This window comes from Eptatretus burgeri, chromosome 2 (genome assembly GCF_056783735.1).
Source record: "Eptatretus burgeri isolate ZD-2024b chromosome 2, Ebu_testis_v1, whole genome shotgun sequence".
NCBI classification, from domain to species: domain Eukaryota; kingdom Metazoa; phylum Chordata; class Myxini; order Myxiniformes; family Myxinidae; genus Eptatretus; species Eptatretus burgeri.
In genome coordinates, this window is record NC_140962.1 from 38723886 (window position 1) to 38751542 (window position 27657).

The window sequence follows — 27657 nt, forward strand, 5'->3', positions numbered from 1 at the left end:
AAGCGGAGTAGATGGTGGCCCGCGTGCTTCTTGCGTCCCACCGCACAGAGTACACACTAATCATGACCGGAAGTGTTTATTTATTTATTAAATCATTTTTTTCCTAGAGTTAATTTTATACTTCCAAAAGTGATTTTTCATGACAGGAAGTGTTTATTTAGTATTTAAAATTACCGGGAGTGATTTTGAAACTCTTTCCGGAACTTTTAATTTCTTTTATTCTTGACCAGAAGTGATCGTATATTTATTCAATAATTCTTTCCCAAAGTAAATTTTAATAAAGATATCTCCCGCATCATCAAAAAATAATTTTTAATCGTGATTTACATTATTTGATCGCTGATCCCGAATCCAGGCCGAAGTTGTGGTGAATTAACGTGAATCGAGGGACATGACGCGGGATCACATGTTGTGCGTCTCGCGTATAAGGGGAGGTCTCTCTGCGGCACGAGTGGATTGTCCCCGGGGCATTGCTATTGACATCGGCTGTCCACTTGATGCTCGTTAACTGAAGGTGCTCATTGACTGGTGAGAATGGAGATTATATCGAACTCCGTGCTTACGCGGATTAGTCTGCAATGGTTAACTGCACATGTATACGTTTCTGCTTATGTACTCCTAGCTGAACCTGTATTTCCTGGTGTGCCCACAGAAGCGGCTCCAATCAAATGGAATAAAGCCTAAACTCTGAAGGTTCATCTCTCGCTCTCATTTCAATTTATTCCATTTGATTTTCTCGGCTCTCTCAACCAAAGATGGACAAGATCTACAAACCAGAGAGGTTCGACGCAGACCCAAACACGACTGACGCAGAAATGAAATGGTCACATTGGTTCTGCTCCTTCTCACACTATCTGACCATCATCGCGGAGGGAGCTGACAAATTTGCCGCTCTCGTGAATCATGTCTCGCCCGGCGTGTACAGGCTCTTCTCGGGGTGCGACACTTACGAAGCAGCGATTGACGTGCTGCAGGCGCTCTACGTGAAGCCCAAGAACGAGGTATACATACGACATCTTCTCAACACACGCAAGCAAGCAGCCGCGGAGACAATCGATCAGTTCCTGCAAGCTCTGAATCAGCTGGGAAAAGACTGCAGCTTCCGGGCGGTAAGCGCCGAGGAACACCGAAAGGAAGCCACACGGGAGGCATTCATCCAAGGACTCAGATCAGCCCACATACGGCAACGCTTACTAGAGAAAGCGCAACCCACTCTTGACAAGGTAGTCGATCAGGCTCGAGCGATGGATACGGCTCAGCAGCAATCCGAGTCATTTGGGACACCGATGCTGCTCATGAACGCTGCTACGATGGGAACCCAAGGAACCCCACTGGCACAGACACAGCCAGACATGAGGGATGGAGAAACACCCGAGGAGCCGGATACCCAGACCTCGTCAAACTCCTCAGCAACTGCTCCGGTCGGTAAATGCTTCTTTTGTGGGTACAAAAGGCATCCTCGTCAAAAATGTCCCGCCAGAGATGCCACATGCATGAATTGCGACAAGAAAGGGCATTATGCCAGGGTATGTAAATCTACTCTAAGGAGGAATAAACCCACTTCTGCGGCTCTCTACTCGCAAAATAAATTGACTGCAGCCTCCCCGGGGAATCTATCCAAGGCTATCATCAACGTGCGAATTAACGGGCATATGGCTGAGGCACTGATTGATACCGGTAGCTCTGAAAGTTTTGTCAACAGCTCGCTAGTGAAGGGCAGGAAATGGGTAATCCACCCGACTGACAATACGGTATGCATGGCCGCCACCTCACTACAATCCCGCGTACGAGGGTACTGCAATGTTGAATTGGACGTAAAAGGGTACACGCATCGGGATGTAAAGGTGCTGGTGCTTCGTGATTTGTGCGCAGACGTAATTCTGGGTCATAATGTCCTCAAGCAGCACACGAGCGTCGAAATACCCTTTGGAGGAAGCAAGCCTCGTCTAATTTTAAATGCGCTGACCACCGCGGAGGTGACGTCCCCCAGCTGTTCGCTAACTTGTCGCCGGTCTGCAAACCGATAGCGATCAAATCGCGGCGATATACCACTGCTGACATGAATTTCATCACTTCAGAAACCAAGCGATTACTGGAGGAGGGAATTATAGAACCGAGCGATTCGCCATGGCGCGCACAGGTGTTAGTAACCAGCAGTCAGAACCATAAGAGACGGATGGTTGTTGATTATTCCCAAACGGTCAATCGCTTCACCCAACTCGACGCCTACCCCCTGCCGCGCATAGATGAGATGGTCGAACGCGTGGCCAATTATAAGGTATTCAGTACCATCGACTTGCGAAGCGCCTATCATCAAATTCCCATCCGAGAGGAAGACAAACCGTACACTGCATTCCAGGCAGGGCGGCGCCTCTACCAGTTCAGAAGGATACCATTCGGTGTCACGAATGGAGTAGCTTGCTTCCAACGAGTTATGGACGACATCATCTCAGATGAAAACCTCGAAGACACTTTTGTTTACGTGGATAATGTCACAGTGTGCGGTAGGGATCAGAGGGAACATGATAGGAATCTGGACAGATTCTTGAGCATTGCTGGAAAATATAATCTGACTCTCAACTACGAGAAATGCGTATTCTCGGCAAGGTCAATTGACCTTCTCGGCTACACGATAGCCGACGGCACAATTAAGCCTGATCCTGAGCGATTGCGCCCGCTCCGTGAGCTTCCACCACCTCAGGACTTGCAAACAATGCGCCGGGTGATCGGGATGTTCGCTTACTATGCAAGATGGATTTCGCAATACTCCGAGAAAATACATCCCCTAGTGCATTGCAAAAACTTTCCACCAGATGCCGCTGTCGTGAAAGCTTTCCACGATCTCAAGGATGATATCAGTAAGTCCGTGGTTTTATCGATCGACAGCTCGGTGCCCTTCGTGGTGGAGACCGACGCTTCAAATCACGCCATAGCTGCAACACTTAATCAGTCTGGGCGGCCGGTCGCTTTCTTCTCGAGAACTCTCTCTAGAAGCGAGCAGAGACACTCGGCAATAGAGAAGGAGGCGTACGCCATCATCGAAGCGCTGCGTAAATGGAGACATTATTTACTGGGAAACCACTTCACGCTCGTTACGGACCAACGATCCGTGGCTTTCATGTTTGATGGGAAAAATAACGGGAAAATTAAGAATGAAAAAATTATGAGATGGCGGATAGACCTAGCCTGCTACAGGTACGACATTGTTTACCGGCCCGGGAAGGAAAACCCTGCTGCAGATACCTTCTCCCGGGTCTACAGTTCGGCAACAATCAGTCAGGCTTTGCAAGACCTCCATGTGTCTCTGTGCCACCCAGGGGTAACCAGGATGGCACATTTCGTACGCAGACAAAATCTTCCCTATTCTGTTGAAGATATTAAACAAATGAATGCTTCATGCCCTGTTTGTGCTGAACTAAAACCCAGATTCTTTGGCGCGGCATCTGGCAGACTGATCAAGGCTACTTCCCCCTTCGAGAGACTAAACATCGACTTCAAAGGGCCCCTGCCGACCGAGACAGACAACAGATACATATTCACCGTTGTTGATGAATATTCAAGGTTCCCTTTCGCGTTTCCGTGCTCGGATATGACCTCGGGCACTGTCGTAAAATGTCTCTCTGACCTCTTCGCTATGTTTGGGAGACCTTCGTACATACATTCAGACAGAGGGCCGTGTTTCATGTCGGCCGGGCTAAAACAATTCCTATTAGAGCACGGCATAGCAACTAGTCGAACGACGGGTTACAACCCACAGGGAAACGGGCAGGTGGAAAGGTATAATGGAGTTATTTGGAAAGCCATAACTCTGGCGCTGAAATCGAGAGGACTGGGCCCCGAGCGATGGGAGGTTGCTCTTCCTGACGCAATGAATTCCATACGCTCTTTGCTCTGCACGTCCACAAATGCCACTCCTCACGAACGTATGTTTACTCACCAACGACGTTATGTTGACAGTCAAACGGTGCCCAACTGGCTGACCCACCCCGGTACAGTGTTCATGAAACGCCCGGTACGACAAAGCAAGTATGAACCCCTGGTGGAGGGGGTCGAACTCATTGACACTAATCCAGAGTATGCTCATGTCAGGCTCCCGGATGGCAGGGAGACCACTGTGTCGGTTCGCCATCTGGCTCCCTCAGGTACTCCTCCCGCCGGTACACCACCTCCTGGCACTCCTCCTTCTGACATTTCCCCCAGGAACTCCGCCAGGCGACGGGGCTGCCGCGTTCCCCCCGAGAGCGATCGAGGAGTCATCCCCGGCACAAGTCGAGGCTCACCAAGAGGATCGGGAGTCTCCCTCAAGTGAAACTGCCGTTTACTCCCGGAGAGGTCGACGAATAAGGCCCCCTCGACGACTCAATCTGTGAAGGAGATTATCGGCATTCTCGCTGCTCATGCTCCTATATGCCCATTATATCATATATCGATGCTCATTTCCATGCTCCTACAACTCAAAATAATCACTGCTTGGCATGTATGCTTCTGTAGATCTATTAGTCCGCGTTGCTTGAAATGTATACTCCTATAGTGCTAAAGCAATCATGGTGTGTAAGATGGGCCCCTAGTTACATTTTAAAGGTGGGGAGAATGTGGTGAATTGACGTGAATCGAGGGACATGACGCGGGATCACATGTTGTGCGTCTCGCGTAAAAGGGGAGGTCTCTCTGCGGCACGAGTGATTGTCCCCGGGGCATTGCTATTGACATCGGCTGTCCACTTGATGCTCGTTAACTGAAGGTGCTCATTGACTGGTGAGAATGGAGATTATATCGAACTCCGTGCTTACGCGGATTAGTCTGCAATGGTTAACTGCACATGTATACGTTTCTGCTTATGTACTCCTAGCTGAACCTGTATTTCCTGGTGTGCCCACAGAAGCGGCTCCAATCAAATGGAATAAAGCCTAAACTCTGAAGGTTCATCTCTCGCTCTCATTTCAGAAGTAACCGGAAATTGCGTCAAAATCATCAGCTGTGCGGCGCTTACACGTTCCACGGTATAGTTGGCAAGTACACAGTTGTGAACACGTTTTATGTAAAGTCAGAAGCGAATGTAAGAAGAATTGTACGTTCGCTTGTCGGCTTTGCCTCTTCCATATTGGGGCCTTTCTGCCGTTAGTGAATCGACAATTTCTTTGAGACGAATTCAAATTCCCTGCTCTCTTCGCAAATCTATTGAAAACAAATACAAAGTTCTTTCGGACGTCCGCAACATACATATTTTGTCGATGTGGCATATATAGATCCTGTTGGTTCTACGAACAACAAAATATCCGCCAAATCCACTCGCTTCGTCTGACGTCACCGCGGGCCGAGTCGCCAAATTCCGATTGGCGATCACTTTTTTTAAAATGCGCGGTTCGCGGAGCTGCGAGTGCCGCGTGCGTGTGATATCGGTCAGAGACTGCTTCCTGAGGATCCATCGCAGCCTCGTGGCGATCCTGCAGTTACCAGAGGTTTACCTCGTCGAGGCTCCCGAGGCGGGCCGCGAGCGCTTGATGTATCACGTGATTACCGATTCGCACCCGACCCTTTTGCCATTAATGCCATCGGTGGTGCCAACGAGTGTGAAAGTGTTAATGAAGACGTATCGTTTGTGTTGCGTGGATACATAATTGTCGTATCTCGCGATGGTTATTTCTGAATTCCCTGAGTGAGCTCCTCTGGCGTCATTTTGCAACATGGAAGTGTCTTCGCCGGAAGTGATGTAATTCCGATCTGAATTCGGTGTTCCCCCTCCTCGGAACGGAAACGCAAGAGAAGGCCTTTGGTAGGGTTGGGTAAATGGTCAAGTTTTTAGCCGCGTCTCTCGCAGCGAACGCTGGCTCCAAGAGAGCTTCTTTTTTTTTTTTTTTTTTTTTTTTTTTTTTCTTCTTCTTCTTCTTCTTCTTCTTCTTCTTCTTCTTCTTCTTCTTCTTCTTCTTCTTCTTCTTCTTCTTCTTCTTCTTCTTCTTCTTCTTCTTCTTCTTCTTCTTCTTCTTCTTCTTCTTCTTCTTCTTCTTCTTCTTCTTCTTCTATCTTCTTCTTCTATCTTCTTCTTCTATCTTCTTCTTCTATCTTCTTCTTCTATCTTCTTCTTCTATCTTCTTCTTCTATTTTCTTCTTCTATCTTATTCTTCTATCTTCTTCTTCTCTCTTATTCTTCTTCTTCTTCTTCTTCTTCTTCTTCTTCTTCTTCTTCTTCTTCTTCTTCTTCTTCTTCTTCTTCTTCTTCTTCTTCTTCTTCTTCTTCTTCTTCTTCTTCTTCTTCTTCTTCTTCTTCTTCTTCTTCTTCTTCTTCTTCTATCTTCTTCTTCTATCTTGTTTTTGTATCTGCTTCTTCTATCTTCTTCTTCTATCTTCTTCTTCTATCTTCTTCTTCTATCTTCTTCTTCTTCTTCTTCTTCTTCTTCTTCTTCTTCTTCTTCTTCTTCTTCTTCTTCTTCTTCTTCTTCTTCTTCTTCTTCTTCTTCTTCTTCTTCTTCTTCTTCTTCTTCTTCTTCTTCTTCTTCTTCTTCTTCTTCTTCTTCTTCTTCTTCTTCTTCTTCTTCTTCTTCTTCTTCTTCTTCTTCTTCTTCTTCTTCTTCTTCTTCTTCTTCTTCTTCTTCTTCTTCTTCTTCTTCTTCTTCTTCTTCTTCTTCTTCTTCTTCTTCTTCTTCTTCTTCTTCTTCTTCTTCTTCTTCTTCTTCTTCTTCTTCTTCTTCTTCTTCTTCTTCTTCTTCTTCTTCTTCTTCTTCTTCTTCTTCTTCTTCTTCTTCTTCTTCTTCTTCTTCTTCTTCTTCTTCTTCTTCTTCTTCTTCTTCTTCTTCTTCTTCTTCTTCTTCTTCTTCTTCTTCTTCTTCTTCTTCTTCTTCTTCTTCTTCTTCTTCTTCTTCTTCTTCTTCTTCTTCTTCTTCTTCTTCTTCTTCTTCTTCTTCTTCTTCTTCTTCTTCTTCTTCTTCTTCTTCTTCTTCTTCTTCTTCTTCTTCTTCTTCTTCTTCTTCTTCTTCTTCTTCTTCTTCTTCTTCTTCTTCTTCTTCTTCTTCTTCTTCTTCTTCTTCTTCTTCTTCTTCTTCTTCTTCTTCTTCTTCTTCTTCTTCTTCTTCTTCTTCTTCTTCTTCTTCTTCTCCTTCTATCTTCTTCTTCTTCTTCTTCTATCTTCTTCTTCTTCTTCTTCTATCTTCTTCTTCTTCTTCTTCTATCTTCTTCTTCTTCTTCTTCTATCTTCTTCTTCTTCTTCTTCTATCTTCTTCTTCTTCTTCTTCTTCTATCTTCTTCTTCTTCTTCTTCTTCTATCTTCTTCTTCTTCTTCTTCTTCTATCTTCTTCTTCTTCTTCTTCTCTTGATCTTCTTCTTCTTCTTCTCTTGATCTTCTTCTTCTTCTTCTTCTTCTATCTTCTTCTTCTTCTTCTTCTATCTTCTTCTTCTTCTTCTTCTTCTATCTTCTTCTTCTTCTTCTTCTATCTTCTTCTTCTTCTTCTTCTATCTTCTTCTTCTTCTTCTTCTTCTATCTTCTTCTTCTTCTTCTTCTATCTTCTTCTTCTTCTTCTTCTATCTTCTTCTTCTTCTTCTTCTATCTTCTTCTTCTTCTATCTTCTTCTTCTTCTATCTTCTTCTTCTTCTATCTTCTTCTTCTTCCTCGCTATTGGCTCCATCAAGGCACGTGACGAAATTTCGGAAGTTGTTGTTGTTCCCTTTAGGACACGACTCTTGTACACATTTGTCCTTGTTTGGTTTAGTGTGTTCACATAGCATTTTCGATGCTGAATCCGAAAACGTTGGAATTTTTTTTTTTTTACCTCCGATGACTTTTGACCCCTAGAACTTTAATTTATTCAAAATGGCGACCAAAAAAAATGATATTTTTATGAATTTCTGACCAACTGAGAGAAAATAAGGCTTGTAATATATCAATTTGTAGGTTTTTTGTCCGATCAGGAAATACGAAAATGACACTTATGCAACGATTTGATGATTTTTGAAAACGGCACAATATTTTGCTGGAATATAACTGTTTTTGTCATTCTCAGATCAACATCAGACCGAGATCACATGACACCAGTGCCGCCAACAAAAGTTCATTGATGTTATCCTGCACGGATTCACCGGGTTTGATAGCATTCTTTATCGAGTTGTGTAGCTCGGTCAAACTGAATTTGTGAGTGCGGAATTTCCCTGCTCCATCCTTCACACGTCTTTGTTGGCGTATGTCTGGGGCTCCTTGAATTGTCACGGATTTCAGCCACTTCGGGTAGTTTCCTAGCAAAAAAGTCCTTCACTCCTCCCCAGTTTCTCTGTCCTCGATACAAGTCTTTTTCATCCTTGTCATCAATGCCCAAAAGTTTCATCAATGGGATTATGATAATATTTCCCACTTGTTCGTACACCTCGCGGCATAAAACGAACCAAGCACTTTGGACATATGTAGAAACACCAAGGACCAGCTTATTCGATTGATTGTCCACTACAGCATCGAAGAATTCCATGATGGATGTTCTCATTTTGAGAAACTGTTTAGTGATCTCGGCTATTCTCCCGAACCTATTCGCAGTGAACCCTTTGAAGCCACAATGTTCAATACCGTTTTGCTCCATCCATTCCATGTATTGGGGATATAACGACACAGAGTGAGACGCATGACTCGGACTCAGAAGTTTTGCGATTGCTATTTCGCCGAGTGTATGTACACTAGATCCAGGGGAGCAAAATGCCTTTTCTGAAAGTTTCAGAAGATTCTGTACTCCAATCTTCTGTTCCAGATTTCGGAGAACCTTATCACATCCATGATCAATAGCAAGTATCAAATGCGCTGAGCACTTCAGGATTTTTTCTGAATCTACACCAAAGTTCTCAAGCAGTACTTTGCAGTCCACGGCTCTGTCCGTTATCCAGAAGTCGATTGCCGCTTTGATTTCATCTAGACTACCACATTACTTGCATCATTTTGCTAATTTGATTCTGTCCCTTTTCTACAGTCCTGCACAAATGAATCATTCAACCGAGCAAGTATATTCCAGGGGGTAGTTGAGATTTTAGTTCATATTCTGGCCCTTCTTTGTACGTTTCACCAAACAGTTGTTTCTGAGCACCGCTCCTCATTTTTGAAACACTGGATCTTGGTCCGTCAGTCATGATTGATGATTCTGCAACGATTAAAAAAGTATACTTCATTTTTATTGTGTTTAGTAAACAGTTTGGTTGGCATCTGAATCTGGAAAGACAAAATGGATTATTAAAATATTCATAATCAGGATAGTTTTTGTCAATCATTTTAGATCACATTTTCAGCCCGAAATTACTTGATTTCGGTCCTATGCAACATCCAATCAATTTAAAAATGTGATTAGTGTATTCCTTGACCTGAAAAACATATGAAATGATATATTACAAGCCTTATTTGTCACATTAGAGAATGAAAACATGAAAAAGGTCAATTTTTGGCCACCATTTTTAATAAATAAAGGTTCCAGGGGTCAAAGGTCATCGGAGGTAAAAAAAAATTCGAGCGGATTCAGAATGGAAAACAGCCGTAGAAAATGCTATACACAAATTTTCAATCATATATATATATATATACCCAACCCTAGCTTTAGGCCTATTAAGACCTGCGCTAGTATTGCCAACGTATGGTTACCAACTCTTATAAAAAGCTTTTATTTGCTATAACGCATTGAAAGTAAGTTTTAGACGTGGCTGTGCCGTTGGCCAATTGGTCAATGGATGGAGATTAAGGGGGTGCAGCAAAGCCACGTGGACTTCAGTGGGTGAAGCTTGCAAGCTATCCGCACATTAATCACTCATCCTGCCTGTCTGAAAACGAATAATTTTCCCCAGAGTACTGTGGTGTTACATTTCTTGACAATCTTAAACTGATGTTTTCATTGAATTGTGTAAAACGTGTTTAATTTACAAGTAAAGGAAGCAATTTATCACCCACACAGCACGGTGGCACCAAAGCAAATTTCAGAACTCGTACATTTTGATCTCGACATCAAATGAACAGAAAAACCTTCAGTCTCAGCTCACAAACACCTCCATTCCTTCGTTCCTCTCTTATCTCTCTCTCTCTCTCTCTCTCTCTCTCTCTCTCTCTCTCTCTCTCTCTCTCTCTCTCTCTCTCTCTCTCTCTCTCTCTCTTGTGAAACCCCCATCCTCTGTTCAATCCCACTCTTCCTGCCAGGGCTTCAAGTTGGCAGTGCACGATCACCATCAGTCATTGAACATCCCTGCCCGTGATCTTTGTCTGTTCATATACCCTCCCTTATTGCTCCCATCTATTTGCTCGTTCATATTGGTATTTAGCACAGGCCGTAATGCCTGTTAATAAACTTTAACAAACCATGTAATCTAAATATTCAAACAAATGGAGTACTACCGCAATACAGTAATCATAAATAAATGATATACTTTCCCCACAATCGTGATGTATCCTCGGTTCATGTAGGACTGTGCTGTCCAGCTGACTTGGGGGGCTCAGGAAGTGACCATCTTGAGCTGGGTGAGCCAGGGAGGTGGAAATTATGGCAGCTATACTGTGGAGCTGAGTCGGCAGGTGGCTGCTACCGCAGGTCTGCAGGATGGACAGGAGGTATAGCTGAAAAAATAAAGGTTTTTTTTTTTAATGTCCATAATGACACAGCAGTACAATCATGAATAAAATGCATCCATTGTAATCCATTATGAATCGATTAGCCATTGTGATCCATGTTCATGGACAAATAAAGAGAAGTGATGTTTTTATGTGGATATAATCAAAATTGGGGAGAGAAGTTTCGATAGAGACGTAAAACAGATTTTATGATTGTAGGTATGTGGGAAATGCATTTCCAGTGGATTACCTGGTTGTCTGTGGGACCCTGCAGGTGCTGTTTAATGTGCTTGAGAAGCCACCGTCCTGCATGGAGGTCCTGGTGGAGCCATTGACAGCCTCTGACTGGGAAATCTTGGTGAGCATTTATTTTTGGTACAATGAGAGTTCCACCATTTGGAATATGTTTGTCAAAAATATATGAATATAACTGCTTTCTAGGTTTAAATCGATGATGAGAAAAAGAAAGAGAGATAAATGTCATGAATTGTGGTATATTTTACAAGATAAAAGTAAACAAACAATCTAAGTCGTGTTGACTTTTAAAAAATTCAGACTAGCGAAGATCCCATCCTCAAGGACGGAGTAAATCTACAATAATTACATATGGGATGATTTGTAATACCCACTTGCACACGTGGCACGATACGACACATGTTCACAAAGAGAGAACGTGAACCCTTGAGATATGAACTTTTTTTAATGGCTGAAAACTTCCCATGCATCTCCTCCGAGTACAACCACGAGTTTTCCATCTCATTCCGTCCGGCAGTTCAGGAGCCCATAGAAGTCAAACAAAAATAAAAAAAAACACTTCTCACATTATAGCAGGATTCATGATAAAAAAAAAAAATTATTGTTCATCTTGCTCGGCCATCCTGCCAGCCACTGGACGTTGATATGGTTGGTGTTAAAATATGTAGATTTTGTTTCAATAATCTGAAAAGAAAAGAAAAAAAAGATCTAGTCACCAATAAGTTTTTGTTAATCTTCTTAAATAAAACTTTTAAAAAGTCTTCTGCTTTGACTTTGCAGCTCATCTTTTGGGAGTGTTTAGGTCAGGTAGTGCAGGGTTTTTGAGCCCTTTTATATACTAATAATAGGTGTCCACAACAAAACATTGGCCGAGGCCCTCACTTTTTTTTCTACCCTCACTTTTTCACCTTTATTCGCTTTTAAATTAGTTATCTCCGCAACCGCTTGAGCGATTAACCTACCCATGGAAAAATTTTTTTTTAAAACAAACTTGCATGATTATTGGATGGAAAATGTGGCCGGCGTTCTAACAAAAAAAGTCTTTTCTGCAGGCATTGGTTGCAGGGTGTTTCACGTATCAGGAATAAACAGTCTCGATCTCGCTTTGCTCAGCCTCAGCTGAATAAAATAGCTTAAGGGTCATAGAAGAATCAGGCAACAGAGGAAATGAGGTGAAGTCACAAACAGTGGAGCAGAGAGAAACGGGAAAACAATGGACACAGACAGACGGGCAAGGGGGTAACCAATGATAGAACGATGGATGAAACCATCAGGATGTTGATTCATTCATTTCCTATGCAGCCTGAGGCTGCTGGTTGCATCATTTCTGGGAGTGTGGCTGTGCCGCTGATGTAGTGCACCTGCTTTGTTAGAGCAGGAATTTGGAATTTGACTATGGTGCCAGCAATAACTCAGCTACTCTTCACAAAGAACATCGTGGGATCTTTAACATCCACCAACTAATGCTGGCAGAAGGGACACCAAGTTCAACGTCCATATGAGGGACGGCACACACATTGATGAATCACCCCTACCTGCGAGACACCGGGATGACGGTTTATAGCTGAACCGAGATTCAAATCCAGGCCAGACGGCTCAATGAAGAGTGTGCGTACCTCTTGGGCTAGGCTATACTGCGGTCCGCAGGACATTAATTGAGGTATACTAACTGTCGTAGGGAACAAAGGGAGCTAGCGTTTCAAGCGTTAATCCTTCATCGGAGCAAAAGGGAGTTTATGCCCGAAATGTTAGCTTCTTGCTTCCCACGGTAGTTGGCATACATCAGTCATCGTCCTGTTGTTTTCATCCATTAAATTACACTGCTACGTTGGTTGACATAGCACCTAACACTCCTAATTTTGGAGAGGGATGTGCAAAAGACCTGTCCAGCATTCAGGCATCCTATTAAAACACCTGATTGCTTTAATTAATGAACACATACTTTAACACAGATATATTTGTACTAGATGTAGCAATGAATACCAGTGTGAACAACGGCAGAAAATAAACAGCTTTCGAGTACTCACCAGATCAGGACTGTTTACTTTGGTGGTGACGTGGATTTTTTAAACCCACCTTGTTGTGATCGTTGTCCTCCTGAAGGATTCTAACTGGCCGATTGTGGAATCCTATTTGACTTCAGGCAGAGTTTAACGTTTGTCCGATTTGGTTATAAAATCCTACAAAAACCCTATCGACACTGATAAAACTGATGTCCACACAAGTCCTTCCTTGTGAAACAATTTATTTTCTAATTATCCACCATACACTTCTCACCCTTGTACAATGAACTTAAGAATCCCCATTGATTGCAATATTATTATTTCTGTTTCATTTATTCTTACTTTAGTTAACAGTTAGACCAACCCGATTCAATTCACTTCCACATTACATCAGAGTTTTATTCTAACTTGGTACTTGGTCAGTTCCAAGGAGTACAAGCCACTGAGATTCTAATACTTTCTCAGGTACTTGCACTGAAACAATTTTACATTTCAAAGCATTTTATACTTTCATGAGAGAGAGGTTGGGGGCTATTCACCCAGACTGCAGACGTGTCCTTTCGACGAGAATCCACTTCGTTCATTTCTAGGCAAAGGTTCGTTTATCAGCTCAGTCACTCTGCTCCAGAACAACACATTTCTTATCATTTAGGGCAAAAGTCTTTTGGCCAGAAATGAGAGCCAATTCAACTTGTAGCATTACAGTTACATTTTCTTAAACTCCATTTGTTACAATTTAGAATACATTAATATAATTTTTTCCCCCACAGTGGGTTTAGACTGTTCTTATAATTATTATCGAGGCTTTAAGGTGTCTATAAAAGTGATACAACGTCAGTCGTGCCATCCACAATTTCCTTTGTTTCTATGAAATATTATACATTCCTCAATCATGGATATTCTTCTGCATCAAAAGATCTCCTCTGTCTCCCTGTAAGATGAAAGAAGAGTGTCGTTGAAGTTTCCATGAGTGGAAAATAAAGCCTCGACTAAAAACACAGAAGGAGAACATAAACAGCAAGAGATTTGTAACTTTTTCTTGCTAGGAGTTGCACTCGAGGGAGCTGGAAGAAAGTTTTTTGGACCAGGTCCGCATTGTCTTTGCTGGGGAAGCACTTCCTATCTGGGTCAGCACCGGTGTTCTTATCAACATCAAAATCGGTGAGCGTTCTATCCAAACTGAATGAAGTTTGCTTTGAGCGTCACGTATTTTAACTATATTTGTTATACATTATGCAATTCTTAAAGAGTCTGACTGACATATGCCAACGTTTTATTATTTTTAATATATACTGTGCTGTGTCACGTGATTGGGTTTTCGTATATCATGCCTCGCCCGCTAGGGGTGGCAGAACTGTGCTTCCGGCTGCGCAATAAAGCAGAGTAGATGGTGGCCCGCGTGCTTCTTGCGTCCCACCGCACCTAGTACACACTAGTTGGCTGACGAAGATGGGATCATACGGACTTATGCCCGTTTTCGACGGGGACGACTTCGAATCGTTTTCAGAGCAATTGGATTGCTATTTCCACGCGAACGATGTGGTCGACGAGGGCAAGCAGAAGTCAATCTTGCTCGCTTCGCTTTCGCCGGAGCATTATCGGCTGCTGGGGGACTTAGTGGCACCGGACAGGCCCCGGGATGACAGGCTGGCGTTTCGGGACATCGTGGAGAAAATGAAAGCACACATGGCGGTTGAGCAGACTCGCGGGGATGTTCGAGCCATCACCGGCCACGCGGGGTCGCGAGTACCCCGGGACGCGCGCACGGCCTTCGATGCGGGTCGGACGTCGCCGCGCGGCCACGCGTGCAGCAGGGTGACACCGCGGACATGCTTGGGATGTGGAGGTCGGCACCTGCGCCGTGCATGCCCGTATAAAGGCAACGTGTGTTTGAAATGTCACAAGGTGGGTCATTTGGCGCGTGTGTGCCGTGGGGCTTCGGCCACCGTTGAAGTCGTGGACGGCGATGTGCGACGCGACTCGGGGCGGAACCAGCGGCCGGTGTTGAGCCTGGGTTCAGTTGGCCCGGTGACGGCGCGCCCGATGACGGTGGAAGTCGAAGTGAACAAAACGCCGATCACGTTTCAGGTTGATACGGGAGCAGCGGTGTCGCTCATTGACGAACAGACCGCGCGTAGACTCAACGGCTTGAAGCTTATCAGGTCGAACCTCGCGCTGTTCACGTACACCCGCGAGAGGATAACGCCAGTCGGGATGGCAGACGTGTCTGTGCGATACCAAGGCCAGGTCGCCACGCTTCGGGTGTACGTCGTGCGGGGGAGGGGCCGTCTCTCCTCGGCCGAGATTGGATGACCCGCATCAGGCTAGACTGGGCCGCAGTTAACCTTGTGCAACCCGTGCCGAGCCAGTGGGAGGATCAGTTGGAGGAGATTCTTCAAAGACATCAAGGGTTGTTTAGAGGCGACCTTGGGAAACTCAAGGGCATGGAGGCGAAACTCTTCTTGAAGGAGGGGGTGGTTCCTCGGTTTTGTAAACCGCGTCCGGTGCCGTATGCCCTGCGGGACAAGGTCAAGGGTGAACTGGATAGGCTGGAGGCCTGTGGAGTGATCGAACGGGTGTCGTGCTCGGACTGGGCCACCCCGGTTGTCACGGTGCTAAAACGGAATGGAGACGTCCGATTGTGCGGGGACTTCAAATCCACAGTTAACCCGGGGCTCAGCGTGGAGCAATATCCACTGCCGTCAATCGATGAAATATATGCGCGATTGGCGGGGAGTCGATACTTCACGAAGCTAGACCTGCGTGATGCATATTTTCACCTGCCGATGGATCCCGGGAGTAGCGAGCTTTTAACAATCAACACGTGTCAAGGACTCTATCGATATACCCGACTCTGTTTTGGGATTGCTTCGGCTCCAGCTTTGTGGCAGAAAGCCATGGATCAGGTTTGCATTGACCTGCCCGCTCAGACCTACCTGGACGATGTGCTCATTGCGGGGAAAACGGCGGACGAGCATCTGGCAAACATTGCCCGAGTGCTAACAAAGCTAGAAGCGTGCGGCCTGCGCTTAAACAGGGACAAGTGCGCGTTCTTCAAGCAGCGCTTAGAATACCTCGGGCACGTCATCACGCCGGAGGGGCTGTTGAAAGGTCCTCGGAAGGTGGAGGCGATTCAGCGCATGCCACCACCTCGCGACAAGACGCAGCTACGCGCGTTCATTGGCATGGCCCAGTATTACCAAAGGTTCGTGCGCGGGCTCAGCTCACAACTTGCGCCGTTGACGCGGTTGCTCAAGAAGGACGAGCGCTGGGTTTGGGGGCCTGCACACCAGGCGTCGTTCGACCGCGTCAAGCGGCTGCTCACAGAGGATACGGTCCTCGTGCACTACGAGCCTGCACGTCCGCTCCTATGAGCATGCGACAGCTCTGCATATGGCATCGGGGCAGTGCTCTCCCACAGGATGGACGATGGTTCCGAGCGGCCTGTTTGTTTTGCATCCCGGACCCTGTCCACAGCAGAGCGCGGATATGCCCAGATCGAACGGGAGGCTCTCAGCATCGTCTGGGGTGTGCGGAGGTTTCATCAATATCTGCTGGGACGGCATTTCATTTTACAGACGGATCACAAACCACTTCAATTCATTCTGAGACCCGAACGCGGAGTGCCGGTGGTAGCAGCCGCGCGAATACAGCGGTGGTGTCTGTTTCTGGGTGCTTACGATTATGATATTCAGTTCCGAAGCACCGAGAAGCATGCTAACTGCGACGGGCTCTCACGCTTGCCGTGTGCGGAGGGTCCACCTGCGTCTGAGCTGGGCGACCGGGTCGACGTGTTTGCGCTGGACCAGGTCCAGAGCGGGCCGGTCACGGCCAGACAGGTCGCGGTGGAGTCGGCTCGTGATCCGGTGCTTGCCCGTGTCGTCCAGGCGATTTCTACGGGGAATTGGAGCGATCTACCTTCGACACCGGCATTTCAACCTTTCACGTCACGCGCAGCGGAGCTGTCGTTGGTCCAACGGTGCATAATGTGGGGAATGAGGACCGTGATTCCACCGAGGTTCAGGCAGCGGTGTTTGGAAGAACTGCATGCCAGTCACCTGGGCATCGTGAAGACCAAGAGTCTTGCTCGTAGCCTGTTGTGGTGGCCGGGGTTGGACAAAGACATTGAGCAATTGGTTAAGCGTTGCACCACGTGCCAGACAGATGCTGATAACCCGCGTCGAGCTTCGGGGCTCTGGCCTGTGCCAGACCGAGCTTGGCAAAGGGTCCATGTAGATTTTGCGGGGCCGGTTAATGGCAAGATGTTTTTGATTGTGATTGATGCATTCTCTAAATGGCCGGAGGTGGTAGTAATGCAGCATACTTCAGCAAGCATTACGGTAGAGAAGCTGCGGACGATCTTTGCTAATAAAGGGTTGCCGGAGATCCTGGTCTCTGATAATGGTCCGCAGTTCATCGCGGGTGTATTTGATGAGTTTATGCGCCAGAATGGTATTCGACATCTAAGGTCCGCACCTTATCATCCTGAGACGAATGGCCAAGCTGAGTCGTTTGTCAAGATGTTGAAGCGGGCTTTGCGCAGGGGGTGTTGCACCTGTGCAGACGGTGGTCGATGTTTTGTTGCTCCATTACAGGAACGCAGTTCATCCTGTCACGGGTGACTCACCTGCTATTCGTCTCTATGGACGGGCTTTGCGGTCCAGGCTAGATTTGCTGCGACCTGGAGGGTCGGTGAGTGGGGCTATGTCGCGTCCGACGCGGCTGCGCAGCTTCGAGGTGGGGCAGCGGGTGATGGTACGCGATTATTTCCACGGTTCCAAATGGGTGCCGGCGGTGGTCTCTGGGGTGCTGGGGCCGGCGGAATTGCATGGTGCGGACTGATGGTGGGGGTGTGTGGAAGCGGCACGTGGACCAGATGCATGATCGCTGTTCAGCGTCACCCCCCCACACCTCCCCGAGCCGAACGTTGCGGGGCCCCCACCGGTAGTCTCGCCGGCACCTGACGTTGTATCGCCGGGACTGGCTGGGCCAGCGCCGAGGGGGTCTTCGCCTGATGCCGTCCTACCCGGGGACGTCGAGCAGGCTGGGCAGTCGGGGGTAGCTGGTGTTGCGGAAAGTGCGAGTCCGGCGAGGATGTCACCTCGACCGAGCCGGGAGGCGTATGAGCCTGGGCTGTCTGGTGGCGCTGCCCGTCCGAGGCGGGTCAGAATGCGGCCACGGTACTTGGAGGATTATGAGTGTTGATGGGTTTCTGATGGTCATGTTGTGATTATCCGTTCGTTATGTGACGGGTCATTTTACGAGGGGAGGAGTGTGCTGTGTCACGTGATTGGGTTTTCGTATATCATGCCTCGCCCGCTAGGGGTGGCAGAACTGTGCTTCCGGCTGCGCAATAAAGCAGAGTAGATGGTGGCCCGCGTGCTTCTTGCGTCCCACCGCACCTAGTACACACTATATACTGTATATGCATCTTTACGATAATTCATGGACGTGTGTGTGTGTTGTGTTTTTTTGTCGCGCTCTTCTTCCTACAGTTCTGAGTCAATTACATCCATACTTGCAACATAGGATCAGCATGACCCAAAATCATGCGTATGGGTGTTTTTATCTTTGCTTGTGGTCTTGGGGGGCGGGGGGTGGGGAACGCAAATTCTCTATGTATATGTGTATCGTGTAGCGCCACCTCCAGGTGGGAGATGGTATTACAAGTCTCCACCATTTACAGCACAGTATTCCTGTCCATACGTTTTCCAGTGCAGTGAAGTTTTTTTTGAATTATAACCAGTTTGTATTTTTTTTGCTTCATGCGCGTAACCCGGGTTATTTTTTATTTTATTTTCAAGAGTGATTGAGGCAGCTGTCTGTTGCCTATACACCTCCAAAATAAAAGTATGTGACAGAACAACGTGTTGCATGCTTGGAACAAGATCACCCATTGGGAGGGTACTCTGTCATAGTACAGAGGCTGAGCAAAAAAATCATGCACTTGTGTTACAAGTATGAAATTTGGCACACAGTTACTATGGCCCATAACAGTTTATTTTGACCCCAACCAAATTTTACCTGTGGCGGCCATTTTTAAAAAACTGCCGACGTGTGAATTTTCAATGTCTCATATCGGCTCATGATAAGGATGGGAACTTCATTTTGGTGTTAATTCCTATGTTTTTAGGGCCAAGGATTCCAAATATGACAAGTTTTTCAAATTATCTTGTCAGCCATTTTGTTTTCCAATATGGCCACCATTTTACGTTAAAATTTCGTTTTCTTAATAATTCAGTTCAAAATAATGATATTGACCTGATTTTTCATGTCTGTACCAATGTTTCATGGCCAAATAATCCAATAATAACATTATTATTAATGTATTCTATGTATATGCTTGGTGTTGGCTTAATGGTGAGAGTGGCGGGCTTGGCATTCCAGGATCCTGAGTTCAAATCCCACTTGGCTCTTGAATTAATACCAGGTGGGATTGACTCTGCCTGTCATCCTTACGAGATCGGCAAAATGAGTGCCAGCTTGCTGGTATACTGTGTAAGAGTGGCGACCCGTCCAGGATTGTGCCCAATAACCAAGGAGACTGCTAAGGCAGCAGCAACGCTCTGCACAGAGTATGGTCCCAATGGATGGATGGATTCTATGTATGCCACCCCCTTCCCCCCCCTTCCCTTCCCCACCGACCACCAATATCTCGGTTATCGGGCAGCCATATTGTATGAAAGGTGTGTTGGCGACAATTTCAAATATCCTCTTTTTCTGTCATCTGATAAAAGATGAGTGACCTAACATCATAAGCCCTCACATCTTGTCACTGTTGAAATTCACTTTATCATGATGCTGATGATGATTAATGAGATATGAAATGGTACATATAAAACTGGTGTCACTTCTTCTGATTTTGAGAAATTTTGAGTGGGGGGTGATGACATCATGACATTTGAATTGATGACTTTGTTGAAATTGGGGTGTCCATCTTTACCCACATGCTGGGCTGTCTTTCCCGACAGGTAGGTTAAAACAGTCCTTGAGAGGGAAAATTTTCAAGGACCTGTATGTTAGTTCGCATGAACAATATACAGTTCACCTGCATACATGTGCTGGACATCAATCACAACTTCCATGTAACGTATGCAGTAGTTATTTTCTACAAAACCACTGATTGTCTCTGTAAGACTTGTTTTCTCTTCAGGTGGCCATCTTGGGATACATTCTCCTAAATTAATGCATCTTTTTTTCTCTTTTTCAATTCTTCAGATTGACCTTAATAAGCAGAAAATGGCAAAGGTGTTGAAATTGGTGAAAAGTGACACTTCTCCTAATGTGACAGCCATAGATTGGAGTAACTGTTTTCTCTCTGAATAAATAACAGATGAAAGGTTGGCTTGTCCTTTGAATCATGTATTTGGTAGTGCTGGATACAAATCACATGCTAAAAATCTTCCCACCTTGTATGCGCTCAGTCAGTTGCCATCCTCCGTAAAACTGGATCGTCTTGATGGTGATGGTCTTGAATCCACATTCATACAGAGACATGCCAAGTATCATAAGAGCTGTAGTCTAAAATACAATGAGAAAAATCTACAACATGCAACAAAACACAAGAGTATTGATGATATGACTCGGATGCTTGAGAGGCTCACGACAGAAGATATCAGTCTGACCATCAAAATACAACCCGTCTCTTCTGGAACAAACCCAGAACATGAACTAATCCTCACCGCAATGCATCCACTGGAGATGTAGATACAAAAGTAAAATAATGTGCCATTAATGTTCAAGATCAGCATTTATTGGCGAATCTGATTAGAGGTGATGCCGTAGCTATAGAGATGAAATATCATCCTCAATGCTTGGTATCTCTCTCGAACTGAGATCATGCTTCGTCGTGCACATCACAGAAGAGCACTACCCCAGATTCAGCCAGGAACACTGCTTTTGCAGAACTACTCTCCGACATGCAAGAAGTCTTGGATAGTGATGAGATAACACCAGTGTTCTAACTAAGAACTGACCAAACTATATATGTCCAGGTGATATCACTCAGAAGAGGATGCACCATCAAGCATCCATGCGAACTGATTCAAGAGTAGGATACTTGGATACTTCCCTGAGTTAGAGGCACACATTGAGGGACGTAGCATTCTACTCGTACCAAGTGTAACTGCTGGCAAATCTATTAGGAAAACTTGTCAACTCAATGGAGAAGCTGAGACGGTCATGATGTCACGTGTTGCAGATATGATCCACCATGATATGTTCACCAATGAATGCCCATCATTTGATGGTACTTTTGCAGGTGATTGGCAGCAGAGATCAATGCTTACTCTTGTTCCCATGATGCTCCATGGTACCAGCATCGAGAATGAAGGAAATTATCAATCACAAGCAGCACTGTCTCTCTCACAGCTGTTACTGTATAAATCTGTTCAACATCTGAGAAAATAATCAAGTTACCAGACACAGCTGAGATTCTGAAGCTCCACTGCCTCTGTTCCTTGAAGCATATGTGCATTGCAAGACTAGATCCAAGGATATGATTGATACTCTTTCCAAGATGGGACTCTGTAATATATGATCGTGTTCTCGGTATGTCTGCTGATCTGGCCAATTCTGCTCTCAACCACTTTGAATCAATCGGAGCTGTTTGCAATCTCTCAACATTGGCATACTCACAAGGTCATCAGTAGACAACGTAGATTACGAGCCTACCTCAACTAGTGCTCAAACATCATTCCATGGGACTGGTATTTCTCTTTTCCAGAATCCAGATATTCATCACGTCGGCATTGCACAAGCACGTCCCCCACTGGCCAAGGTAAACCGCAAGATAGCAAAACTGCCAAACGACTACACCTTAGTACCAGCTGCCGTGGCAATCAAAAATACACCCATTCCAGAAATAAATGAGCTCAGGAGACTTGAATGTTGAGTTGATCTTGCAGCAGAAACTCAGTGGCGTCAACATGTCTGTGATAGCAGTGTGCCACAAGACCTTGAAAACCCAAATGAGTAACCCAATAGAAAGGACGGAGAGCATGCATCATGGGCCGCTTACCATGCTAACCATCGAAGTGAGAATAAAAGTCAAACAGCAATCAGTACACTGCTGCCATTATTCCGAGATGATTCCAAGTCAGTTGTCATGATAAGACATTCAGTGGATGTTGTCAAAGCTGTCAATATCCTCAACCAAAGACAATTCCCTTTCATTGCCTGTGACGAGCCCCTGTACAAAATTGCCAAGGACATTCAATGGACATCGTGTGAGACACATGGGGAAGATGTCTTTGTCGTGATTTGAGGGGGAGGGGGGGGCTTCAATATCGAGACGACATTGCCGAAATTCTTAAGTGAAATGCAGTGAAACAGTTTTATCAAAGATTTTGTTTGGTTAATATTGGTATTATCAAAAGTGTATTATATATATATATATATATATATATATATATATATATATATATATATATATATATATATATTATACTGTATTAAATATTGTTATTATGGACTATTTGGCCATGAAAACATTGGTATACACAAAAATCAAGTCTATATCATTATTTTGAGTCAAGATGTTAAGAAAGCTATAAATTTGAACATAAAATGGTGGTCATATTGGAAAACAAAATGGCTGACACAACATAATTTGAATTTTTTTTAATCATACTTGGATTCCTTGGCCCTGAAAACATAGGTAGAGACACCAAAATGAAGTTCCTATCTACATTATTATCCGATATATGAGACATTGAAAATTCACATGTTGGTCATTTTGTTAAATGGCTGCCACAGCCATCACAGGTCAAATCCAGTTGGGGTCCATTTTTGAAATAAACTGTTATGGAACATGGTAACTGTGTGCCTAATTTCATGCTTTTATCACAAAGTGCACAATTCGGCTCTAGATGTGGCTTCAGCCTCTGGACTCCCATTACAGTAAAAATGATTTGTAACAAAATATACAATTGTTTTTTTTTTATTGGCGTACTCGCAAATAAAACTCGTCGCTTCGCTGACAGGAATATTAAGAGAGAGAGAAAGAAGAGTCAGAGAGGGGATGGAGTGGGGAGTGAAGAGGAGGAGGGGGTAGAGTGGGGGAGAGTGAGGAGGGAGGGGAGAGAGAGAGAGGTGGGGGAGAGTGAGGAGGGAGGGAGGGAGAGAGAGAGAGAGGGGAGGGGTAGAGTGAGGAGGGAGGGGAGAGAGAGAGGTGGGGGGAGGAGAGAGTGAGGAGGGAGGGGAGAGTGAAGAGGGGAGGGGAGAGTGAGGAGGGTGAGGGGTAGAGTGAGGAGGGAGGTGGAGAGAGAGAGACAGAGAGAGAGACAGAGAGAGAGACAGAGAGAGAGAGAGACAGAGAGAGAGAGAGACAGAGAGAGAGAGAGACAGAGAGAGAGACAGAGAGAGAGACAGAGAGAGAGAGACAGAGAGAGAGAGAGAGGAGGGATGGGGGAGTGAAGAGGGGAGGGGTAGAGTGAGGAGTGAGGGGAACAGAGAGAGGTGGTAGGATAGGGGAGTGAAGAGGGGGAGCTGTAGAGTGGGGGGAGAGTGTGGAGGGAGGGGTGAAAGAGATATAGGTGGTAGGAGAGAGACAGAGAGGAGAGAAAGAAAGAGAGGGAGGAGAGAGGGAGAGAGAGGATGAGAGAGAGAGAGGATGAGAGAGAGAGAGGATGAGAGAGAGAGAGGATGAGAGAGAGAGAGAGAGAGAGAGAGAGAGAGAGAGAGATAGAGATAGAGATAGAGATAGATATATATCTCAGAGGGGAACATGAGGAATGGGGGGAGAGCAATAAAGGGAGGGGAGGGGAGGGGGGGGAGAGTAACACTTCACAACACGTCTAAAAACACTCCAGGAGGTAGAGGGTGTGAGGAGGGGTGGGAGTAAAGAGTAGGGGCGAGTGTGGAGGGGAAGGGGGTGTTCTGGAGTTGTGTTTGGTAGTGGGATTTAAAGGGAATGGGGAGGGGGTTCGAGTTGCATTTGAGAGGGGGACTTGAGGGGAAGTGGGGGAAAACGAACACCCTTCCAGCAGTCGGACCCCCTGCCAAGCCTAAGCCCGAGCCCACAGTCCAAGCCCCAAAACTTGGCTCAGGCCAAGAAACCCTAGAGCCCATTGTACCCTATCTGCAATGTATATAAACGCCCGGAGACGCCAGTGTGTCTTTCCTTTATTTAATTTCAGTGCATGTTTTACAACCACAATGCGATAAGCCCCATATAGTGGGGTAACTTCGCTAAATATAGCATAACAATTGTGCATTTTGTGAGGAAAGCACCAAATTTGGCACACTAGTTGCCTAACATATTATGAACATATTTGGATATTGGGCCATCTCAAATTCAGCCGCTGATGGCTGTGGCAGCCATTTTTCAAAATGGCCGCTAGCAGTGACTATAATTTCAATCCAACATTGGTTTTAACATTTATTAAAAGCTGAATTAAGAAAAACATAACCTGTAGCCACCTCAAGTTTCAAGATAGCCGCCATTTTGCAAGATGGCTGCTAATTATTTGTTGTACTGGACGATTATCTCACTCATAGAAATTGGTTGTTGAGCATGGTTGCAAACGAATCATGGGCTGCGTCTCATTCATATGAATACCGACATCTCACTCATAGAAATTGATCGAGAGATGTCTGATTTAAATGTTCTGAATCAGTGACACAGTCTGCTGTTAATATTCTCTCAATTTTGTGAGCACTCTCCCTCACACACACAAAGCTGTGCATTCAAGTGCGGCCTTTTTGCACCTGCAACGCTTCAGACAGCTCTTCTTGCACTTGCACGATACTAGCTCATAGCAGGTGTGGGCTGCTTTGGGTAGCTTCGTCCAGTGTGGCTCGTACACCCCCTCGTCATTCTTGACCCAGCCCCAGCTGGATGGAGGAGGCAGCTCTGGCGTTGGTAGCAGTGTTTGAGCCCACACATGGCCTCCTTGGTAGGCCACCCTCTTCACATGCTCCTCCAGAGCTGCCTTGGTTGGCGGGATCAGCTGCACGTTGTTCTTCTTCGCGAAGAGTTTCTTCCGGGCCTTGTCAATGTCGTTGCACGTGTTGGTTCTGTCATAGAGCAATATGACGAACCTCTCGATGGTGTGCATGACATCGTCTGGTATGCCAATTGGTGCAGAGGATAGCTTCAGCAGCGCGTCTGTAAGTTCTGGCAGAACAGCCCAGATTGTCCAAGCAGTCTTCTTACCATGTCCAACAAAGCTAGATACAGTGTCACACCCAGTCAGAGCGTGAAACATTGGGAGTGCCTGTGCCTTCTCTAGTCCTAGGCCAGCTGCTATTTCGTGGGCTGCCAGGTACCGAAAACTCTTCCCAGTGCCAAATGCTAGCCACAGTTCATCTTCTGGTTGCAGTCCCTGGGCCACTGACACAGCCAACACCACAACATTGGTGTCAACTGTCTTGATCAGTATCTTGTGGTGACCATGGTTGGCTGCATGGGATGCATGCAACAACATTTGACTGTCAGCTTCTTCGTGGCTGCATGGGGCGAGCAAGGCCAGGTCTAGCAGCGGTGGCTTGCTCAGGACTGCCTCTCCATCAGTGATAACCAGCTGCTTGTCATCCTGGTCAAACCACCTGAAGATAGCTTCTGATAGGAACTTGAACAGCTCGGTCTTGTTGGTGTCCACTCGGAGGAAGTTCTGCCAGTTTCCAGGTATAACTGCTGCTCCGACCACGCATCTACGCACTCCTTTTCCACGCTTTGGAATCTGTGTCTTAATAAGACTAATTAGTCCACTTTAACTTTTTTTTCTCAACCAAATCAAATTGTTACTTTCTTTGACCATTATTAGTAAATAAACTTTCACTATCAACCTTCATTCCTCTCCAGTAAAGCAGATATGTGTCATAACAGTAACCACTGGCGGCCATTTTGAAAAATGGCTGCCACAGCCATCAGCGGCTGAATTTGAGATGGCCCAATATCCACATCTGTTCATAATATGTTACGCTGCTTGTGTGCCAAATTTGGTGCTTTCCTCACAAAATGCACAATTGTTATGCTAAGTTGCCCCACTAATAATCTCTCAACCCGAGTCGATTCCCAAAATTGAAACCGTGGAATTGAACCCAGCCACAGCTCTGACCGCCGAAAAAGTGCCCATCCGTCCAACCCGCACACTCCCCGACACTCCGCGCTCGAAACACCACATAAGCACCACAACACAACATCATCACCTCCAAACCGCACCACAACATAACCACCTCCAAACCACCGCACAACTATCTGTGGAAACTTGTCACAAGCACACATTGTTTATCACTTCATGAAAGTTGGAAGAGAGGGGTGAGAGAGGGAGTAGAGAGAGAGAGAGGAAGGAGGGTTGGGAGAGTGAGGACAAATGAAGAGATGGAGGGAAGGATGAATGGGATGAATGGGAAGTGATGTTCTCTTGATGGAGTGATGGAGGGAACAGAGGATGTTTTTGTGGATGAGGAATAAGTTTGGCCCCAAGAAACTGCCTTGGGAGATTCCAGCCTCCACCTGGTTTGAGCAGGAAAGGATTCTTATTGATAGCAACATATTTATTGTGTAAGTTGAAGAAATTAAAGAGCCAGGTATGAAGGTGACCCAAAGTGCCATCGGCAGTATGCTCAACAAGCAGAGCAGGATCTCTGAGATTTAAGACCTTTGACTATTACGAAGAGGAAAGCCGCAGCATATCCATTGTTTCTTGATCAGGATGAAATGCAAACTGTTAGTCAGAGATCAGATTGCTTTAAAAGAGGAAAGCCTTGATGTCAACTGCAGCATCAGATGGTTTCTCTTCCGCTGCTTTTCATTGGAAGTAAGCTGACTAATCTTTCATTGAGACGATCTATTTTTGAACCATTTTTGTGAATGCACTCCTCTCGTGAATTTTGGCCTGTTTTGAATCCTGTGAGTGTCTCATAATCATCGAACGTTTTCATACCGAAAGCCTTCCCATTCCTGGTGGCTCTCTTTTCCTCTCGTTATTTTTTCTGTACTCATACGCGTTTACTTGTACGTGGCACATTTTTGATGGTCTAAATTAGCAATTACTTCTATTTCCTGGAGTAACGTCTTCATTGTATTCTGACCACCTTGCTCACAAGTTTGCAATACCTGGCGAATAAAATTGCCGTTTGTTTTGTCTGCTTTCAGTCTCTTTAACTCCCACTGTGTACTGTGGTCGGCTGGAGACCGAGAGTCGTCTGCTGGTGAAGCCTGTGAGTCGCCACGATCCCATCACACAGCAGGGACACGGGGAACAACAATCACAGCAACTTCCAGCGAGCGAGGACTTGTGTGTAACCCGCAGCACGGATGCTCTCTTTACCTGGTGGTTTCGGGTTTTCCAATGGATTTGGCCAAGCAGCACTCGGACTTCATGCAGTGCTGATGAATCACCATCCGTTGTAGCTGCAGCAAAACTCACAGACGATACACACATTGCAAAAACAATACCCCTTTTCCCTTTTGATGGGTTGTATAGAGTACATCGGTCTCTCCCAAAAACAACCAGCGAATGCCAGTGCTCTGGTTGTGTGTATGTGTTTCGCACATACCCCTGCACGGAAGGGTGCGAGTCGGGTTGTGCACTTATCTCACGAGTAACCTTACCTGTGGAGCGGAAAGACAGTGGGACAGAACGACAAAACAGAAAATCACGCCCAGTTGGTGAAACTAACGCAAGTGACCATCGACTACCAGGCCTTGTCCGTGTGAAGTACTCCAGAGAGAAGAACAACCTCCAGCCATCTTCAGTCAATCAAGGACTTCTTTGGGTATGTACTTCTGACATTCGTTGAACTTTAATATAGTAGAGCCTTCTCTCAACTGGGCATTGTTTAGTTGATAGATATGAGCGAATTGCTTTTCAGTTTGTGTATAGACATAAGCAAGTCAACTTT

At 45.6% G+C, this 27657-nt stretch overlaps 2 protein-coding genes across 2 annotated transcripts in view; both read left to right on the forward strand.

The window, feature by feature from the left end:
- Positions 1 to 364: 364 nt before the first annotated feature.
- On the forward strand, positions 365 to 5142 carry LOC147031844 (uncharacterized). Its single transcript, XM_085850123.1, has 3 exons — positions 365 to 528; positions 653 to 1425; positions 5123 to 5142. Exons 2-3 carry the CDS (start codon positions 756 to 758, stop codon positions 5140 to 5142), a joined length of 690 nt encoding a protein of 229 aa, XP_085706249.1. The 5' UTR covers positions 365 to 528; positions 653 to 755.
- Positions 5143 to 5283: 141 nt separating this feature from the next.
- LOC147031845 (peroxisomal ATPase PEX1-like) overlaps positions 5284 to 27657 on the forward strand; it is a 105733-nt gene continuing 83359 nt past the window's right edge. Inside the window, 5 exon segments of the mRNA XM_085853438.1 lie at positions 5284 to 5459; positions 10406 to 10549; positions 10824 to 10907; positions 13854 to 13968; positions 26909 to 27531. Coding sequence (XP_085709564.1) covers positions 5355 to 5459; positions 10406 to 10549; positions 10824 to 10907; positions 13854 to 13968; positions 26909 to 27531 — 1071 coding nt within the window. The 5' untranslated portion in view covers positions 5284 to 5354.